At 46.8% G+C, this 20,997-nt stretch overlaps 1 protein-coding gene across 2 annotated transcripts in view; it reads right to left on the bottom strand.

Moving 5' to 3' along the window:
* Positions 1-20,441, bottom strand: part of SLAMF1 (signaling lymphocytic activation molecule family member 1) — a 34,832-nt gene extending 14,391 nt beyond the window's left edge. Inside the window, exons 1-4 of one of the 2 annotated variants that reach the window (XM_072814490.1) lie at positions 19,916-20,441; positions 12,039-12,377; positions 9,730-10,014; positions 1,954-2,052 (exon numbers count right to left, since the gene is read on the bottom strand). In XM_072814490.1, coding sequence (XP_072670591.1) covers positions 1,954-2,052; positions 9,730-10,014; positions 12,039-12,377; positions 19,916-19,991 — 799 coding nt within the window. In that variant the 5' untranslated portion in view covers positions 19,992-20,441. Of the gene's footprint in view, positions 1-1,912; positions 2,053-9,729; positions 10,015-12,038; positions 12,378-19,915 lie in introns of both variants that reach the window. The other variant, XM_072814489.1, reaches the window with a different exon arrangement.
* Between the last annotated feature and the right edge of the window lie 556 nt (positions 20,442-20,997).

The following is a 20,997-nucleotide window of genomic DNA, read 5'->3' on the forward strand; positions in this document are numbered from 1 at the left end:
AAATTTAAAAAAAGGTTTGTCTATGTGTGTACATATGTATCCATCCATCGATCCATCCATCCATCCATCCATCATGCATCGGTCCATGATCCATCGTCTATCCATGGGCGCCACTGGACTTGGTAGTCGCTGTGTATGACTCACGGATCCCCACAACAATACCGTGCAGTACATAATATCATCCGGTTTTGCAGAGGAGAGCTAGCTCACTTAGTCACAGAGCTTGTCAGTGGCAAAGTCTGCATTTGAATGTAAGTGTGTCTGAGGCCAAATCCCATATTTTTAACCAGTGTTTTCTGAATATGAAATTGCCAGAGAAACCATTTGAAAACCTTCAGAGCCAGGCAGCTTCTTGGAGGTGACAGCATCACAAGGTGCCAAAAGAATCTCTTGAGCAAAGTCTTGCAGAGGGTGTAACAATTAATATAGGTTTTCCCACAGATTTGAGGCAAGGCTTTCAAGTTCTTGGCTTACAAGTAATACAGGGTGGCTGGAGATGAGGATGGATATCGGCTGGGGGGGTGACAGGGACTTGTTCCCTTCAGAGGGAGATGAGGGGCATTATTCCCTTCAGAGCACAACCACGCGATGAGCAAAATGTAGTTGAGGAAAGCATGTGAGTTAGGATCCTGGCACCCCCTCTGGCTAGGTTAGCATGGCTGCGTTAATCTCCATTTTCTTAACCCTGGTATCTCACTCTTTCCCTATTATCTAAGCCAAATGTGGGTGCCTTACCCATCCCCTTAGGCTCTCATCACAGTTTCTGTCTGAATCACCCTACCCCCACCCTCCCCAACTAACTCTCAGTTGGAGGAAATGAGATAAAAGTAGGTGGCTGTGCTGTGATCTAGACTTTCTGATACCAGCAAAGCCAGCACAGAGTGCTGTGGTAAGGGCTTTTTCAAGAAGGTTACACGTGAGAATGCTGATCTACTTGAGAATAAGATCAGCTATCACCTTGGTGTGTGAGGATCAAATCCTGTCCCACCGTGGGAAGGCCAGCCCAGGGACCTGTCCTGGTCTGGGGGCAGGACCTTCTGACTTTGGTGTGGGTAGGTGACAAAAGTGTGGCCAGGCGCCCTGCCCTGTGATGTGGACTCAGGGGACCCCTTGGAGGGGTGGTCAGGAGACACATCCTCTAGGCACTTAAACTGCAAAGGGGTAACTGGGCCTTACCAGGTACCCTGGGTGATCTTCCACACTGTTTAGTTTGGCCTTAAGCAACCTCATAAATTGCACAGTTTCCTAAGATGAGTCAGAATTTGTACAAAAATCTTAGTAAAGAGCATTCCCTGTGGGTCTTCCCAACGACACGTGGGCCTTCCCAGTGGCACGTGGCCTGGTTGTTGGGAGACATAGTTACAGTTCTGGTTCTCTCATTAGCTGGCTGGGTGACCTTGCACGAGTCACATGGCTTCTCTATGCCTCCATTACCCCGCTGCTAAGTCACGAAGAAACAACTCACTCACTGTTCTCAGAGGGATATCGCAAGAATAAAAAGAAATTGTAGAAAGGTATCAACCTTTGGATGACAATATCTTATTATAACGCCCTTTTATTCATCTGTAATTGTAACTTTTCTTGAATGAGATCCAAGAGCCCCCTGGATTGGGCATCTAGGAGCATAGTCAAGCCTCTTGTCTGGCCCCCTGCAGCATCCCCCACCCACCCCTCCCACAGGGCTAGTTATATAGAGCGTGAATGATCTGTGTAGTGTCTCCCACATTCAACACCTATGGCTCAGCCCTCTTTCCACCCCCATGGCCTAGTAGGGATCAAGACATATTGAATTAGACTGAATTGTGGAAGGTCCCAGGGTATGTGTACTTAGTGTTATTGCAAAAGTGCTTCATGCAGAAAGCCAAAGCTGTGCAAGCAAGTCTTTGCTTGTGCGGAGAGGTTCCCTACTTACCACAAAGTCTGATATGAATCTCTTTATTGTCAGACACCTACCTCTTCTTCTCAACAGCAGTAATACCACTTCGAAAATCAAGATGACACCAACGATACCCCCTAAGAAGAGCCCAGCATACAGTCTCCATTGTCTTGGCACTGAAAAAAAAAAAAATTAAAGGGCGATCTCAACAGTACTGTGAGTTTAAAAACATCCTTCACGGAAGCGGGGAGACCAAGTCTCGTGTTCTCTCTCAGGGGACACATCCATTCTGATGGTTTCAGACAGCAGCTTCAGACAACTGAAGATTTCCTACCTGTTCTCTTATCCTAATTTCTCTCACCATACTTGACTTTCCTCATTTCCTATGGAAATTTCCCAAGTTCCATAAAGATTTTTCTATCCAAATGCTTAATTTGTACCTCAATGATCACATATCTAAAATCAGACTCATCTTTATTTGTCCCAAGTCAATGTCTCTTGCCCGTTTCCCTAGTTTTAAATCGCCGATGAGTCCTGTATCCATTTTGGTACAAAGAACGTTCTGGTTCCACCTGCTGTCCCCACACTCCCACACCAGTCTCATGTGACACTGGGAGGAAGAATGGCCGACTTTTGTTGTTTAAAAATAAACATAATAGTGCTATTATTGTCCTCCATGCAAATAACTATATGGAACCCACTGGACCTGAACTGAAAGAAAAGCATGTATGTTTTCCTCTCAGGGATTCCAATGCTTAATACGAGTGCTAGAGAAGTAGCAAAGTGGCGGAGCCACCTTTTTTTTTTTTCTTTCTCTCCTTTACCCACTTCGCCAAATCCTTCTAAGCTGGGAGTAGTACCTTGGAAAACAGTCAGTGAGACCTAATGACCCAGCAAACAACACATTTGGCTTACTAAGATACTAATAGACAATTAAGGAGGATCGTCGATGGGCCATTTTTAGTGCATTGTATGTGTGAATGGAATTAATCCTACAAGGTAGTTATTCTCATTAATCCCATTTTTGTGCATAAGGAAGCAGGCATGGAGACCTTCAAATACTAGAGCTTGGTCTTGGGGTAGAAAAGTGGCTGATTGCTAAAGACGGACTTCTTGGAGAGTCAGAGAGACTTATGGGCTTGGGGTGAGTTACCCCAAGGTAATGAACAGTGGGATCAATCTGAAGCACCAGGATTCTAAGTAAAATCATAACATTAAGGCTCTAAATACAGTTGACCCTTGAACAACGTGGGAGTTGGGAGTACTGACCCCCCCAACACAGTTGAAAATCCATGTATAATTTTTGATTCTCCCAGAACTTAGCTTCTGATAACCTACTGTTAGCCGAAACCTTCCTGATAACATAAACAGGTGATTAACACATATTTCCATGTTATATGTTTTACGTACAGTATTCTGACAATAAAGTAAGCTAGAGAAAAGAAAATGTTAAGAAAGCCACAGAAAGAGGAAATACATTTCCTTTACTGTACTGTGTTTGTAAAAAGAAAGAAAGAAAAGAAAAAAGAAAAAACCTACATATAAATGGACCTGCCCAGTTCAAACCCATGTGTTCAAGGGTCAGCTGTAGTATAACAGCAGGTGTTAACATTAATGTGTCAGGATAGTTTATTAGGATGATTGTGGAATTAGTCTGCTTGTTGATGAACCTGGGGTGGATTTTTTTGGGAGAAACTGAAAGGAATAGGCAGGCTACAGAGGAACAGAGTCCTTGCAGACACAATTCAGATGTTCACATAGTTGAACAAAGCTACAGACTAAAGTCAGTGAATTGATCAAAGGCATCCCACCAAATTCCAAGTGGACCTTCAGCCCTCATAGCTAACCAGAGCTTGCCTCCGGGATTTGAAAAGCTTCTTCCTTTTTCTTTTTCGGCCTCTTAATACATCAAGTCATCCCAGGGAATCTCAGTGAACCAGCCTGTGAACATCTTGATTATAGACTTCCTGCCCCAAATAAACATGCTTTAACCCTGCCAGAGACCAACGTCGGCAGACTGTCATGCCATATGACCCGATCAAAAAGCCAAGGGGCCAGCAGAGAGTTTTAGTAAGACTCCTGAATTTATATCAAGTCTAAGATTTCCAGCATGGAGACACCACTGCTCTGGAGCTGTCCTCCATGCCGTCCTCCTCTGAGCAGCTCGCGGCCCCTGAGAATCCTCCTCGCAGCTGGGGCATGTGTGTGTGCGTGCACGTGTGTCTGGGACAGCACAAGAGTAAGATCTGTGTTTAGAGACTCACTCAGGGCTTATGCTGCCAACGCCAGGGATCCATGGAGAAAAATCCCAAATCTGAAGATAAGAAGCAGAGACGGTAGCCAAACACCACCATGTTCCATCAGCTCATGGAACTGACCCAGCAAATTGTTATAGTCGCTCTGACTATTTTGAGATTATTTCCTCTTTCTTCTTCCCTAACCTACATTGGGATCTTCAAAAACAACAGTTAATTTAAGGACAAATGCTCCAACCATTTAAACCGTTTTAAAAGGTAATAGTTCTCTCAAATGTCACTGGAGATACAAATAAAGTAAAAAACCAACACACAAGGGGATGCCTCTAAACTACAGAGTAGGAGATGACAAAACTGGACTGGTATCAACCCCAAAGTGAGCCTTTGTCCTATTTCCTGGCTCCTGCTGCCAACAGCTCTGCTGCCCACCTACTCACATGAACTGAGGATGACTGAGCCAGAGCTCAGACCAATGCCCCAGCTGTCTCCTTCTTTTCCAGGTTGTCAGGAGGATGAAAGCCATCTGCTACCTTTGTCCTATAACATAAATGTCCAGCTTCTGCTACTCTGGTCAGACCTGAGAGTCAAGCTGGCCTTTGTCCTGAGAGATATTTCAAAATCCCTAATTTTTCTCCTACTCTTTGGATACAAAGCAATATGGATCTCTTGGAGGATTTAAGTGATAGGTCCATAGAGGGAGGTTTTCAATTGCTAAAGGAGCTATGGCGCTGTCTTATCCAACCCGCTAATTTTATTTGGAGGTGTACCCAGAGTCACAGAGAAGTGGATGGCAGAGCTGGGCGGGATGGGAACTATAGACACATTTTGTGTTTTGGCCTATGATGATGGGATTCCCACAGGGAAAGCCCTGAGAGGTGCCCGTGCCCCCAGTGCCCTCTCTCCCACATCTGCCCATTCTTGCTGTGCGCCCCTTTCCTCCTGCTTCACCTTCAGCTACCCACCAGGCCCGCCCAGTGTTGACCCTTTGACCAATCTTACTACCTCTGTATCAGTTTCCCTGACCATTCTAGCTCCCATTCTTTTTTCTTCTCCCTGGGACTTTGCCGCACCTTGGTTTATGCCATGCATCTTAGAACCTGAGCTGCGGTATTACTGTTGCTGTAAGGACCATTTTCAGGGAGGTCATTTGGAATCAGATAAGCGGATTCAGATTCTGGACTTACTACTTGATAGATCTGCAACCTCAGATAGACTGCTCCTAACTTCTGGGTCCTTGGTCTCCTTGACTGAAAATTGAGCACAACAATATTCAGTTCACAGAGTCTTTCTCAAGAGTCAAGGAAATAATTATGGAAAGTGTCCAGAGAGATGCCTGGGGCATAAATGTGGTACGTAAATGCCATCTCTTTCCACTAGCCTCAACTGCCCCACATAGCTGCTAGCCTCTCAGAGGCCAGAGGCCACTTCTTTACCTCTTCTGTGGCTATCTTGGGACTTGGTATACAATAAGTCCTTGGTAAATTCCTGTTGATTGACTGGAAGGAGAGAAGATAGATTTGATCTCACATCCAGAGAAGACCTTTTGCTGGTGTTCAGAAACACTCCAGCCCCATCTTGTTTGCTTATGACTCAGTTTCCCTAACTAGCAGGTCCAAGAGGTCTTGCACTTGGTGCTCATCTATTTGGTACTATTATCTAATGATATAGATGTTTATATGGAAACTAAATGTCAGGAACTCTGTGCCCTTGACAATTTGGGTAAATATGGACAAAATGCTACTTTAATGGCTTGTTGGGATCAGACTGCCCATGACTCCTGCAATTTCTGGTAATGACTTCCTCATGGTCCTCCAAGTCTTTGCTCGTGTGGCTCTGCTTGCTGTAGTCTGGGCTATCCTCGGTGCAAGGTGCAGTGCCTTGATCAGTTTTCCACACACAAAAAAGGTAAAAACCTACACCAAGAATTCTGTGGGTGTAAATCTGCGACTGAACGGTTGAAACGTTGCAGGGAACAGATTCCATTGTGAACCTGGTGGCTTTCCACTATCTGATGGGCTCAGACCCTCTTTTTCCCTCCCTATATCTATCCAAGCCAGATCTGTCCTCTTTCTCATACAGAAACATCTAAACCACAGCTGGATTCCTTGGGGGAGGGTCTCCCCTTCTGCTCTCTAACATTTAAATTAAGTGTATATCCTGTTCCTTTCCAAAGAAGAATTCTAGTAGAGGTTTCTTAAGATGATAATATTTTTCTACCTAGTAAGGTATAGAAATCCCACCTAGATCATAAATTCTTGAAGGTAGACCTTGTTCCTTATGCTTTATTTGCACCACGCCCTACCTGATACAATGTAGGGTTACGGGCAATAATAAGTACATGATGAAGGGAGATAAATTAAATCGGAAGCCATAGAACAAAGCTGGGAGGAGGACTGTCATGTATCCTTTGGTTAAGAATGATCAGGGTGCTGAATATAAGAAGGTTTCAGAAGGAATGCAGGGTCACATTTGAGTGACTCAAAGCAGGATTCGAAGGGAATGAGCGATGACCTACTTAGTGTATGCTTCATAAAATGAAATGGAACCAGGAAGAGAGGGTGTTCTGCGCCCACAGCACCACCTGTGTTCCCATTTTCAAACCACTGTTTCCTGTGACAGAAAACTCCAGCTCTCCCTCTTCTTCCTCGGTCATGTAGTGAGGCCTCTCAGAATGGCACTCAGCAGTCAGGGAGAGCAATGTTGTTCTGGGGCCCATAGGCCCTACTGTTCATTCATGAGGAAATCCAATATGAAAATTCCTAATGAGGAGGTTGGGGCCCTTCCCCCCCTGGAGCCTCTGAGAAGCAGCCGAGGAGACTGACTGAGGACTCCGACACCATTTATGAAGAGTCCCCACCCTTTGGTCCTCTACCCTATTGGCTGTGGTTTAAATATAAAACCTTCTTGGCAAGTAGCCCTGCCTCCAAGGACAATGCTAGAGGCCTTTTCTTTTTCTTATCTCTGAAAGTCTGCTGCCACAGAAACACAAAGCTTCTCTCTCTCCTCAAGTCCCCAAAACTTATTCTTTAAGGAGACACAGAAGAAAACGAAAAAGACTCTGAGACACAAATATAGCTTGCCCCCAGGAGATCTGAGATGCTTCTGCCATAACGGTCTGAGAATGCCAGACCTCTTTCCTGCCTTTCATGTGGTTCTCTCAGCAAGGCAGTCTGCAAGGCACACAGCGACTTGAAGCAGCCAGCCATCTTCAAAAAATACCTCGGTGTTTGGTGGCTTCCACTCAGAATTGGGGGTGGGGGAAGGATGTTCACAAACCAAGCACTAATTTAAGATCCAAGACCGTCCAAGTAAACATTTCTACAGAGGTCACAGCAATGCGAGGCAGAGGCTACTGGTTGCGCCCACGGTTGTCCACCTTCTTCCGTGGCAGCACGCATCTTGCCCAGTCACATGGCTGTCCAGCTAAGCACTACACACCTCGGCTTCCCCTGCCCTTGTGGCCATTTGACAAGGCCCGTGGGACGTACCAGGTTCCATCCTCCCACCGCTATTGTCAGGCTGACTGGACTGGGAGTACGTGAAAGAGGGACCTGCCTCTGTGCGTGGAACATCTAGATGACTCTGTAGCAATGGGTGCTCCCGTTTGAAGAAATGGCCTTGTTAGAAAGGGGGAGCCCCCAGGGCTCACTGGTAGTGTCACTTGTCTCTTCCTCTGAGCAAACCCAGACTTGCTGAGCCAACTTTCTGCTAATCTACTGAAAAGGGTCCTCTTTTCAAGATGAGCTTCCAGGGGCATTCCCTTTTAGTTGAATTACTTAAGATGTTCTAATATTCATTCTAGCGTAGATATAACTATTTCAGAAGGTGTTCGCGAAGGACAGCAGCAAGTCACACACTGCTGACCCATCAACATGCTCTGCATGACCTCCCCAGAGTACTCTGTAGCACCCTAAGACTTGGACTTTGCGATAAAGATGCTTCTTAGCAAGAGACATTTAGATGTTTCTTACTGGAAAATAATGAAGTGGCCATCGGAAGAAGGATGAATATATGACTGAGATCCTGGACAAATGTCATTAGAAAAATGGCATGACGAAGAGATCCCTAATAAACCCTCAGACCCCACCACTTCGTCCCAAGGCTGAAATGTCCCTTGTACGAAGTCTTCATTAAACTAATGGTCCCTGCTTTGGCCTAGGCCTGTCATCTCTTGATGGATCACTGCAACAGGGGCTCTTCCCCACAGCTGGTTTCTCTTTCTGCTGCCTCTTCCCTGCTCCCACCTATTCCCCATACCACTGAATTTTCTCCCCAAAATGCAAAACTGATCATGTTACTCCTCTACCCAAAGTGCTTTATTACTTCCCATCCCCTATAGGATGATCTAGGACAAGACCTAGATGCCTCTACATTTCCCCCTGCCTGGAATGTCTTTCTTTTATCTGCTTAGATAATTTGTTTATTCTTCAAAATCCAGTTTATGTCACACCTTCTGTGATGCTCTCTCTGATTCCCTCAGATACTGTTAATCATTGTTCCCTCTCTGTTATTTCTGTTCTGCCCATCACACTACACAATGTAGGATCAGTTATTTACAGAACATTCTCCTTCCTTCCTTCCTTGAGAGCAAGGATCATGTCTTATTTTATCTTTGTATATTCAACAGACACCACAATTCTGGAACCTAGTAGAACCTCAAAAAAGTTTCGTCAAACTAAGCACAATATTCCAACCTCAGATGGTTACTTAATCAGCCCTCCCTTCCTTTTTTACCAGAATAATGATGCTTTTGTTCCTGGAGAATGAGCAGTCAGAAGGTCTAGGTTCAGGTACTAATTTTACTGTTTATAATTTGAAGAAACTTCGGGAGGGTACTTAAATGCTATGACCTTCAAGTTCCTCATCTGTACAATGAGGATGATACTAACACGGATCTGGTAAGTTTGTTGTGAGGCTCAAGAGAGATTACATCATTGAAAGTACCCTTCCAATAACAAAGTACTATATGATTTATTATTATTCCTAAACCTCACATTCTAGGTCTCAGTCAGATTGCTGACTTCCCTGGCCTTCTGACTTGCTATGAGATTTACAGTCCATTCCATACAATATGGCCCTCCATTATATCCTGCATCTCATTATTGAGCAAACCTTCCATGTCTCTATCTTTACAACATGTTGCTGGAGAGCAGAGATCGTGTATCGTATTCATGCCCAATTTTCTGTGCATAAGTGGTCAACAAGTACTTATTGATGGTACAGACCAGTCCCACCATTAGTGGAGTATGGACTGGGGAGTCAGGGCCTGCCACCTGCACTCTCTCACCCAGCTACCCTTGCAGCTTGGAGCCAAGACAGGAGGGGAGAGGAAGAATCACCACTGGAAGGCCTGCACTCTGAGTCTGGCTCCATCATTTCTTATCATTGACAAGTGTGAACTGAGCATATGCCAACCTGGTGATTATGAGCAGAGGGCATTCACTGAACACACACGAGGAGGCTTTTCTCAACTATAGGGAAAATGAAAAGTATTATGACCAGGGTGGAGGCCATGGCTATGGAAACAGAGCATTTAGTACAGTGGGGACTGAGCCCATATCATCAATGTACCACACTAGCCCCCATCAGGGCACTCACCCGAAGACTCTGGCCTGCACTTGGACCATGGGTTGAAGGACCATGAGCGGTTGCTGACGGGGTTGCTCACGGTGCAGACATAGACGTTGTTGACATGCTGAGGGCCGAGGCTGAGGTGCAAGAGGTGAGAACTGTTGGCTGGGATCAGTGGGTCAATCCCCAGTTTCTCACTCCAGCTGTAAACCACATTGTCCCCCTTTTCCACTTCGCAGGCCAGCATCATGCTGCAGTTCCCATTCTCCTGGGTCCAGTTCAACACCTTAATTTCTGGAGTGGAGACCTGCTCTGTCAGGAGGGGGAGGAAGGAAGCCATCACTCAAGTGAACCCCCTGGTATTCTAACTTGATGTTTTTGTTAAAAGAAAATGGAGCCTCATGGTATTTTTCCCTCCCTGTGAGTCTGCAGTGTGTTTTATTGCTGGTGGGGACCTACTAGTTCCCCAAATCCCTCTCTCTCCAATATATTCCTTTCCAGTATGATTTCAGGACAAAATAAGGGAAAAGTGTTTGTCTTTTAGTCTCCTCCTACCACTACTGTTAAGAATCCACTTGCTTAGGCACCTGGGTGGCCCAGGGGTTTAAGTGTCTGCCTTTGGCTCAGGCTGTGATCCTGGGGTCCTGGGATCGAGTCCTGCATCAGGCTCCCTCTGGGGAGCCTGCTTCTCCCTCTGCCTGTGTCTCTGTCTCTCTCTCTCTCTCTCTCTCTGTCTCCTATGAATAAATAAATAAAATCTTAAAAAAAAAAAAAAAAAGAATCCACTTGCCCTTGCTAATGGTCCCAATCTGAGTTGCTCTTCTGTTTTCTACCTGTGACATTTTCTGCCAACTTAATCCTACATGGTTTAATTGTCATTGGCTAAAGTATTATCTTTGGATCTGAAAGAATGACATAGTGGTGGGACACAGTGGTAGAGTGTGTCTCTACGTCTGTATTTGTGTGTGTTTGTGAGGGGGGAATCTCACTCTAATGCTATGAAATAGCTAAGGAAAGGGGGTAAGTTGTATTTATTTAGCGACTACTGTAGGATGGGCACGATTCTGGAATCTTACATTTATCATATTCTTTAATCTTCTCAACAACTTTTCCAACAATTATAACCTTAAGTATAAGTATTCCCATTTTACAGATGAGGAAACTGAAACCCAGGGGGGTGGAGTGTCTCATACATTACTCAAGTTGAGATCAGAATCTAAGTCTGTCTGACTCTGAAATCTAGCCTCTTTCTTGGACTTGAGAGAGTATCATGGTTGCAGAGACTGTATTTTTCAAGAGTTTATGTGACAAGATGTGACAAAGGCAGTGGACTGCTCTAGAAAATGCATGATGTGCCATAGGGCCACTATTGGAGCAGTCAGAGCTCTCGGGTACCCGGCAGAGGGCTGAGAGGAGCCTGCATACACTATGTGGAAGAAGGGGGGATGCTGGAGCTACGGGAAGGGCGGGGAAGGTGTTGCCATCTTCCTGTAGACACCTGAGGATTTCAAAGAAATGCTGGGGAGGTGGAGCTGTCTGTCCCATCTCAGAGATAAGGAAGTCTCTCTATGAGAAAGCAGGACAACCCACGTAGCTGTTGTCAGGATTCCTGGAAATTCAAAGGACCGTTTAGGCCTAAGAGACACAAACTCTGGGTGCGTTCAAGAGGGGCTCAAGTCGCTCAAGAAAGCACTGGCCTTGGATTCAGATGGACCAAGGGCCTAGATTAGGTTCTGCAGCTAAGTGACTTCATAACCAGAGCCTCTGTTTCAATGAGAAACAAGCGCTCTTCCACCAGGTAGATGAGGTCCTACGCCAGAGCACAGGGCGTGCAAGTGGCGGACGGGCCGAGCTTCTGCTCTCTTTCTCCTGGGCCCCCCGAGTGCAGGGAACCACCCATGAGGATGTGTGTAAGCACAGCCAACCACGCCCTGGATTTCAGGATCCTGGTCTATGGAAAAGAGGTTGAGCTCCATCGATGGTATTCAAACATTTTAAAAATAGAGAGAGGAAAGCCCTTTTTTCAAACCAAGTCTTATTTGCAAATTGAGACTCTTGGGGCTCCAGGCCCTGTAGTCCATAGGCAGCTGGGCTCCTTCTCTTTGGGAAATGGGGGTAAGGGTAACTAGTGTTAGTCAGCTACCGTCGAAGAGCAATTTGGACACAAAAGATTTGTGACTCTCTAAAACTTCTTCCCGAAGCACAAACACCCTGGACTAGATGCTCTTTCGAGCCAGTCCCAATCCTAAATACCCTTGCTTCTGAGACTCAGCTAAATCCTTAGGTAAGGGACGATCTCAGCCCCCCAGTGCAGACTGGGGAAGCCCCATTATTACCATAGAGCTTCAGCTGCAGACAAAAGTGTTGAACTGAAAAGTTCTCCTCCAGGGTCATGAAGTACCAGCCTTCATTTTCCCTCCTGCTTTCCAGGATCCTCAGGGTCAGGTTTTCCAGATGAAATTTATAGCCATTTTCCAGGTAGCGTGGAGACCCCCCTTCTGGCAGATCCAGAGACACTATTTTCTTCTTGATACTGTTTCCCGGTGATTCCGCCCTTGTGACAAGGATGTGGATGCTCTTGTTCATCCTCTTGCTTATCCCTTCGGATGCCAAGGACAGCTGCAAACTGCTTCCCAACTTCCCAGGGACTTCTGGGCAATTCATCAAGCTCTCACCTGTGGGAGGAACCAGAAGAAGCCCCTTACTGTAGAGGCCTTTGAGAATCACATCCTGTCTGTGGATCAGGAATGACAGATTGAGGTGCTCCCTCCTCCTCTTGGGCTATCCCTGGAGTTGCCAGATCCTTAGCAGCCTATAAGAACGGTCATGACTGTCCCACCATATTCTCAAAATTTTAAAAATCCCAATGGAAATCTTAAAATTGCTTACAACAGAGATGTACAGACTAATTAGGACACCGAGTTTCTTTGATCTGGGAGAGAATTGCATCAACTCAGATTTATAGTTAAGGCACAGAGAAGTTAAGACATGGAGAAGTTACGTGACATCCCGAAAGTCATGTAACTAGTAACTGGACTAGAAGCCAGGTCTGCTCATTCCTTTGCCAGACTTCTCACCACCACCGGGTACGCAGTATGAGGGGCAGAGAGCAACTGAAGCTGACTCTGAGCTTGTGAGCCCAGGAAACCGAGGCCAGAGAGCATCATTTCAGATAATGAAGAAAGAGAAAAGTCTGAGGGATGTGGAGCTAGGGAGGTCGGGAGCCCAGTGCTCAAACTGTGGAATTCTTGCTCTCAAGAGGACCATAAGGGGGGCCCCTGGGCGGCTCCATCGGTTCAGCATCTGCCCTCAGCTCAGGTCATGATCTCAGGGTCCTGGGATTGAGCCCCACATCAGGCTTCCTGCTCAGAGCCTGCTTCTCCCTCTCCCTCTGCCTGCGGCTCCCTCTGCTTGTGCATGATCTCTCTCTGTCAAATAAACAAAAAAAATATTTAAAAAAAATACCATAAGATAGTTCCTAGTATTGAGGATGAGAAATTATTTTATGTCTCTTTTTCAAAAGAGCTGAGCCAACAACAACAACCAAAAAAAAAAAAAAAAAAGAAAGAAAGAAAGAAAGAAAGAAAGAAAGAAACCCAAAACCAAACTTTTCAAATCACTGTATCACTGTAGAGGATCCTACTGCTGACTATTTAACACCTCCTCTTTTTTCAAACCCGTGACCTCTGCTGGTGACTCTGCTTCTCATCACACTGAAAAAGTAGAAGAAACAAGAAGAGAACTTCCATTTGAAACTACCTCCGAGAAACCTATCTACCTGGATGGATGATCTCTGCTTGCGTTAAGGTTAACATCTTCCATCACGGAAAACTCACCCACCTCAAGCCTTCGCTCTTGCAGTTGCCCCCATCCCTTGCACCAGCAGCTTTATTACTGGTATAGAATGCTGTGGGTTATTTCCATCAACATACAACGTACCAACTTGTGACTTCCTTTATCTTACAAACCCCTTCCCTGACCCCCTTCACCCCTAGACCCTGCCTCATTTCTCTCTTTTCCTTTATTGCAAAGTCCTTTAATGTGTGTTTATATTTCCTGTTTACATTTTATGACTCGTTTTCCTGTACTCACTCTTAGCAGACACTCTTCCTTACTATGCCCTGGAACCACTCTTATCAAGGTCACTGTATACGCCATGTTGCCAAGTCCATTCTCCATCCTCATCTTGCTTTCTCAGGAGCACTTGGCATGGTTTATCAGTCCCTCTTTGAAACGCTGCCTTCATTCAACCCCTGGAATACCACACTCTCCTTGTTTCCTTCCTATTTATTTGGCTGCTCCTTCTCAGTCTCCTTGACTGGAACCTGCTGTTCTTAAAGACCTCTAAATTTTGGAGCATCCCAGGACGCAGCGCTCAGATCTCTCTCCCAGCCACGCTCATCCAGTTGCATGGGTTGCCATACTTCTGGACTGCTTGCAGAGATACGTCTCCCACCCAAACTGCCTACATGGATCAGCATTTGGAGGTTTGAGGGGCATTGCAAACTTGGCAAATGAACTCTTGGTTCCATAATGCCTTCCACCAACAAGCATCACAACTCCCCCAGATTCTAAGACCAAAACATTTGGAATTATCCTTGACTCCTTTCCTTCTCTCATCCTCCATAAGGAGTCTATCAGCAAATCTTGTTGGCTCTACCTTCAGAATAATATGTCTGCAATCCTAGCATTTCAACCTCCCTCATTTCTGCCACCATTGTCACAGCCTGGCACGGCCATTGGCTTCCAACTAATCTCCCAGCATCCATACAGTAGACAGAGTCATGTTTTAAACCCATGTCAGATTTTGTCTGTCTCCTGCTTTGAAACTTCCAGGGCTTTCTAGCACCCATAGAAAAAATATCCATAGGCTTTGTTATGGCTTCAAAGACTCTGACCCCTCTCCTGCCCTCTCTCCACTCACTGCACTATGGTGGTGGCACTGGCTCACACACCTCGTCAAGAACATTCCCACCTCAAAGATTTTACTTTTGCTGTTCTCTGGATATATCTTTCCTTGTATATCTGGATAGCTTACTCCCTCACTTTATTTTAGGTTTCTGCTCAAAAAAAATCATCTCTTCTGAGAAACCTACCCTGACCATCCTATATAGAATAGCGCCCCTTCTGATTGAACACTTACCACTGTCTGTGATACATGCTTTTATTTTATTTTATTTATGTGTCCCTGGCTGGCATGCAAACTCTTCAAGAGGAAGAATTTCATTTTGTTCATTGTTTTGTCTCTAAGTCCTATGACAATAGTTGGTATACGGTAGGCTTTTAATAAATATCTGTTCAAAATATGAGTGCTGAAAGCTACATCACCTGACTAAAACCTCTTTTATTCAGCTTTGCCCAATATGTAATTGAACTTAACCTTAAGCTAGTTCTCATAAAAGAAGGAGCCCATGACTCAGAGAGCATAGATTGGCTTAGTTGATAAGGAAGCCAGAGAAGTAAAACAAAACTGCCTGCTTAGGTAAAGCAGCCATCTAATTAGGACACAATTGACTTGTGGCTCAGACGGGTTGATAGAGAATTGGACAAACTGGTCCAGATGTTCTTGGTAACAAAATGCCCTGAAATCCCAACACTGTCCCTTAAAGTGGCCAGGTAGTTTCAGGCTAGACATCCAGAGATTGGGAGAAAACAATAGGCAGTCCACCTGGGCTGAAATTAGGGTGAGATTGGTGGAGACTCAAAATGATAAAGGAAAAGTGAGGGGAAGGAAGTATATAAGATGGGATAGGGAGAAGCCCTCCCTACCCCCAAACCAAAGAAATCAAAGAAAGAAAATAGGAAGGGAAAGAAACTAGAAAAAGAAGGAGCAGATGAGAGGGCAGGCTGAGTGGAGTGGCCACACAGGGAGTGGAATCAAAACTCGGTCAGGAAGAGACCCTCACGCCCTGCAACCCATGTGAAGAATGGTGATCTCACAACTGAGTGTGTGTGAGTAGCTGGGTCTGAGGCGGGGGTACTAGAAACCAGCTCCACCTAAGCGCAAATGGAAAAACAAGTGGGGACTTTAAAGTGGTTCACAGAAGACTTCAAGTGGAATCCCCACTCCTGAAACATCCTACTGCCTGATGCGAGTTTTCCAGTGAGCCTGTGATTCAGTCCCCCCTGTTTACTCAAAAGTCTGGAGGAAACATTTGCAGCTATTCACACCAACTCACTTTCTTCAAGGGTAATTCTACTTAGAAAGTAGAGTGATTCACATGGACCCATGGATATTTTCCTGAACTTGACCGCATTTGGCCAACCCTTCACAAGATGGGATTCTACATAACAATAACCTCCACCCCCCCTTGTTGTGCTTGTGGCATCTTGTCACAGCATTGCTTTCAGGGAGTGGGGCGGGGACAAGACTCAATAGGCCTCACACTTCTTTCAGAATATCTAGGCCCAGGAAGAAAATTTGCTTTTTAACCTGCAGTCCCATGAACCATCCTCTTTCCTCCCATTCCTTGATGCTGTTGGGTCTTTCTGACTCAGAATACTTGCATTTCCATGTTCTGAACGCCTGTTACCGCCCTGTTTCCCTGACTCCTCTCCGTTGGATCTCTGCCTCTGACCCCTAGCTTTGTCTGGGCCTCCCTGCCAGTGCCTCTAGCGCCTTTATATGTCCCCTTCATATCACTCATCACGCTTTTACCTCTGATTCTATGCCTGTCATCCTCACTCAAGAATAAGCTTCTGAGAGTAGTGGCTCTCTTTTGCCCACGTATAGTCCTAACACCTACCTGGGACATAGTAGAAACTCAGTAGACCCTTGCTGCTTGAGAGAATGAAAAATAGAATGAGTGAGCAATGGACAGCACAGAGTCTAAGATCCCTTCTCTCCAAAATCAGAATGTACTCTGTTTCATCTTTATAACTTCCCTAAGAAGTACAGTGTGGGGGAAAATGATGGGGATCCTGCTCCCCGCTTGCCAGGTGAGGAGATGGAAAAGGGTTGGCTATGGACCCTAGGCTTCAAGCTTCAGCAGGCCACTTGCCAACCCCCTGAACACTCGCAACAGCTCACCTCTGCGTTGATGCCTTCATCTGGAATACTCCCTTCAGGCCCTATAAAAATCTAATGTATATATTTGGGAAGACACACAAGGAACTGATGGTAGCAGTTGCCTCCAGCAGGAGGGACAATAGGGGGATTTGTCTCCATTGCGTATGCCCTTTTGTACTGTTGGAGTTTTATAGACATATGTATGATATTCTTTGAAAAAAATAGTTAACAAAAAAATTAAATGAAAACTCATGGAATGAAACTTCCTACCCACTTTCCAAATTCCAGATCGAATACTTCCATATACCCTCTGCTTCCTTCTATAATTTTATCAACTTATTTCCCCTTTTGGATATCCCTATACTTCATTTCAATTCGATTAAAATAAACTTACATGCTCCAATTACAGATAGCATAGTCTAATTTTTACCATGGGACCTGAATACAAATTTTAACATACCTCCACCCCCACCAAACATAAGTTTATCCAGTTTCATTTATTGGGGCCTCTGAAGTCAGGCTGTGTGACTACAGAGAAAAACTACTCTGTGCTTCTCATTCCTCCTCTCATCACATGGTAATAATAATAATACGTAGCTCATAGAGTTGGTGTGAGAATTAAATGAATAATACACACAGCACTTAGAGCAGCTCCTGCTGCATAGCAAGCAGGCTGTACATACTGTTCTTATTCACTCAATAATCATTTGTGGAGGGGCTCTCAGGTACCAGATACTGTGCCAGGTGCTGGGCAGGGGCTGTGGTTGTTAATTTTGCTTCCCCCACACCTTGCACAATGCCTGTCACATCACGTGTCTTTAATAGAGAGTTGCTCAGTGGGGTTGTCCAAAGTCAATCTATGGATAAAATCAACCAGCCCTGATGTTCTGATTTCCAGTCTGGAACTGGAGATGTGATGGTGATGGCATTACAACCCAGTCTTAAAGCTTTTGAGCAATAGAAATGCTTAGACCTATGTCTTGAGGTAGAATGGGCCAATGAACAAAGGGGCCAAGTCTGGAACCCACACACTTGTCCTTCTTGTGTGTCAAGGAGGTGAGGTGGACCAGCAGAAGGAAAACAAAATCCCCTTGGGGCAAATCACCAGTTTTAACAGATGCGTCCCCCCTCGTGGAGGATGCTATGCAAGTGTGGGAGTAGGGGGAAATCTTGGTACCTTCTGCTCACTCTTGTTGTGAACCCAAAATTGCCCCCAAAATAAAGATTATTTTTAAAAATAAATACCATTGAGGGAATGGAAAATTCACCTTATTGGGGAGAGGGACATGTGGACTTTTGATCTTACAATTCTGACAGAATTAATTGGAAGGCAAGCTGATACAGATGGGAAGGAGAGTGGGTCCTGATTTGACATGAATAGAGCTTCTTGGCTGAGTAACTGTCATGGTTGACCTGTCCCCCTAGCAAAGCATTTCCCTCTGTGTTTAATCGGAATTTCACAAATGGGTGTATATTTAAAAATAAAAACACTAAAAATTTTGCACATGTTTCAAAGAAAACAGAAGGCAAGGAAGCCGGCCACTGATGGTTGGATAGACACGCCCACGGGGCTGGGCTGCTTTTCACTAATTGGGGACCCCAAGCCTACATGGAGCGGTTGCCCCTACCGGGGCCATGGAGACACCCTGGGCCAGGCTGCCCAGCGGACAAGCAAGCACACAGATTTAAAACGTCCAGCCCACTGTCCAACCCCATCACTCCCGATAGTCACTAAGAACTATGCCCAAATGGTAAAGTCACAAGTGGGGTGCACCTGGCAAGGCTTGGCTCTCTCTGGGGTGGCTTCAAGAGGTTCTATTTGGCTTTCTTTTTTTTTTTTTTTTAAGATTTTATATATTCATGAGAGACACAGAGAGAGAGAGAGAAAGAGAGAGAGAAAGAGAGAGAGGCAGAGACACAGGCAGAGGGAGAAGCAGGCTCCATGCAGGGAGCCTGACGCGGGACTCGATCCAGGGTCTCCAGGGTCACGTCCTGGGCTGCAGGCGGCGCTAAACCACTGGGCCCCCAGGGCTGCCCCCATTCGGCTTTCTGAGCCCCGAGCTCAATCATCCCTTCCCGGAGACCTCAGAAAACAAGAGCTATGGGTCTGCCTGGTTCCGAGGGAAACGCCAGTCAAGGAAGGGCGTCTTTATCTGGGAGTCTAGCAGAAGATAGATCCTGTGTGCAGCCTCTCCAGCATCCCTAGTGCGTCTCTGGGCTTTTCCTGGAAAAGTCTTTAATGGATCTGCGGTCTTGAAAACCCCAAGTGCAAAACACCCAGAGCCTCAGGATTTCCCCCCTTCCCTAAGGCCGCTTCCACCCCAGGCTGCCTCCCCTAGTCTACGCAGCCTCCGGGCACTGCAACACTCCTCAGCGAGCCCACTTGAGTGGATGGAGAAGCCATTCACCTCTTGCACGGCTTTTTCTGTCTTGAACACCTTTTCCCACAGCCCTGATACTATTCACGGAGAACTGCAGCTCATCTTTGGAGGAGCACAAGCCAGAAGGACAAGAGCCGAGCGCAGCCCCAAATGCTGTGTGGTGTGTCTGGTGCCCCACTGGAGCTGCCTTGACCACTGACAGTTCCCAATTTGCATTTCCCACTTACTGTAACCAGCCCTGGACACCCGAAACCCCGGCCCTCCCCCTCTTGCTGCCTGGAGAGGTTCTCTTCCAGGAAAGCAGCCACCAGTTGACCACATAGTGGCCGCCGGCTGTTCTCAGCTGATGCCTAAGGTTTTCACTTCTACGCTCTCTTCCCACTACAGTCCTTCCTTGCATTGGACGGTGGCTCTGCTTTGTCCGCGCATGAGAGCATCCCCGTCAAGGGCAGGGATGGGGGAATCACCTTCTCCCCAGGCTCCGGCCCAGGCTCCAGCACCTTAGCCGGGTCTTTGCAGATGCAAACCCCACCGATCACCCGGAGCCTTGGCCAGGACCTCCTGCCTGGAGGCTGGTCTGGGATGTGACGGTCCCTGTGACTTGAGGTGCCCGGGTTCCTCGGAAACCAGGGCTGGTGGGGCTGAGCCCTGGAGCTCAGGACCCGGCTCTGATCCCTCGTCTCTGAAAGAGCCAGGAGGAAGGCAGCGCCAAGCCCCGAGGCGAGGCAGCGCACCCCAGCCCTGCAGCTTGTCTGCACCCGTGGGCGCCCCTGGCTCCTGGCCGGACGGCAGTGCCCGCCTCCTCAAGCAGATGAGCACCTACCTGTCCCACAGCTCAGCTTGGACGCCAGGGCGAGGACCAGCAGGCAGCGCAGGGAGAGGAAGCCCCTGGAATCCATCGGCCAGGGAGACAGGGAAGGGGCCAGCGGAGGGCGAGACCCGGGTCGCGCAAGGGCGCTTGTCGCCTGCTGTGCAGCAGGAACCAGATGGCTTCCTGTGTCGCTGGGACTTTTTCTGCCTGAGTCTCACGGATTGCTCATCGGCTCTCAGCCTTTAAATCGCTTGGCTGTTCCCGAGAAGTCCGAGTCAAATGTTCAGCCTGCTAAGGCCAGGAAAGGAGTGAGCAGCAGGCGCCTCCTCGCAGGCTGGGGGGGCCCCCCCCCCCGCTTCCCCCACTCCCCCCACTCGGGCCGACTTGGATGACCGAGCTCTAAAGACTTCTTCTGTCTCGTGTCTGATCTGTCCCGTAACTCGGGAGACACCTCCACATGCGGTTGGGCCCTGATGCCCAAGCCACAGAAACAAGAGGGGGGGGGCAGAAGCCCAGTTTCCCAGCTGGGCCCCTCACCCTAGGATTCCGTGAGCTCTGAGCTGTGCACCAAGAGGGCGCCTCTATTTGTGGGAGGAAGGGGCTAGAACTGGGAAGAAAAACCTGCACTTTTCCATGAGTTAAGCTGACAAAATGAAACACTGGAGGGGTGCCCAGGGGGGGCTCAGCGGTGGAGCGTCTGCCTTGGGCCCAGGGCGTGACCCCGCGGTCCCCGGATCGAGTCCCGCATTGGGCTCCCCGCAGGGAGTCTGCTTCTCCCTCTGCCTGTGTCTCTGCCTCTCTCCCTGTGCTCTCATGGCAAATAAAATTTAAAAACTAAACAAAACACAAAACACTGGAAAGATGCTCTTACCTGTGTTCAGGAAGAGACTTTGAAAGGCCAGTCTCTTGTTTTTACTTTTATTTTTTTAAGATTTTTCAAAGATCCTAATCAGGGAGCCCAATGCGACACTCGATCCCAGGACCCAGGATCATGCCCTGAGCTGAAGGCGACGCTCAGCCACTGAGCCACCCAGGCATCCCTCATCTCTTGTTTTTAAAGTCCATTTTATTTTATTTTTTTAATTTAATTTTTT

Source organism: Canis lupus, chromosome 38 (assembly GCF_048164855.1).
Source record: "Canis lupus baileyi chromosome 38, mCanLup2.hap1, whole genome shotgun sequence".
Lineage (NCBI taxonomy): Eukaryota > Metazoa > Chordata > Mammalia > Carnivora > Canidae > Canis > Canis lupus.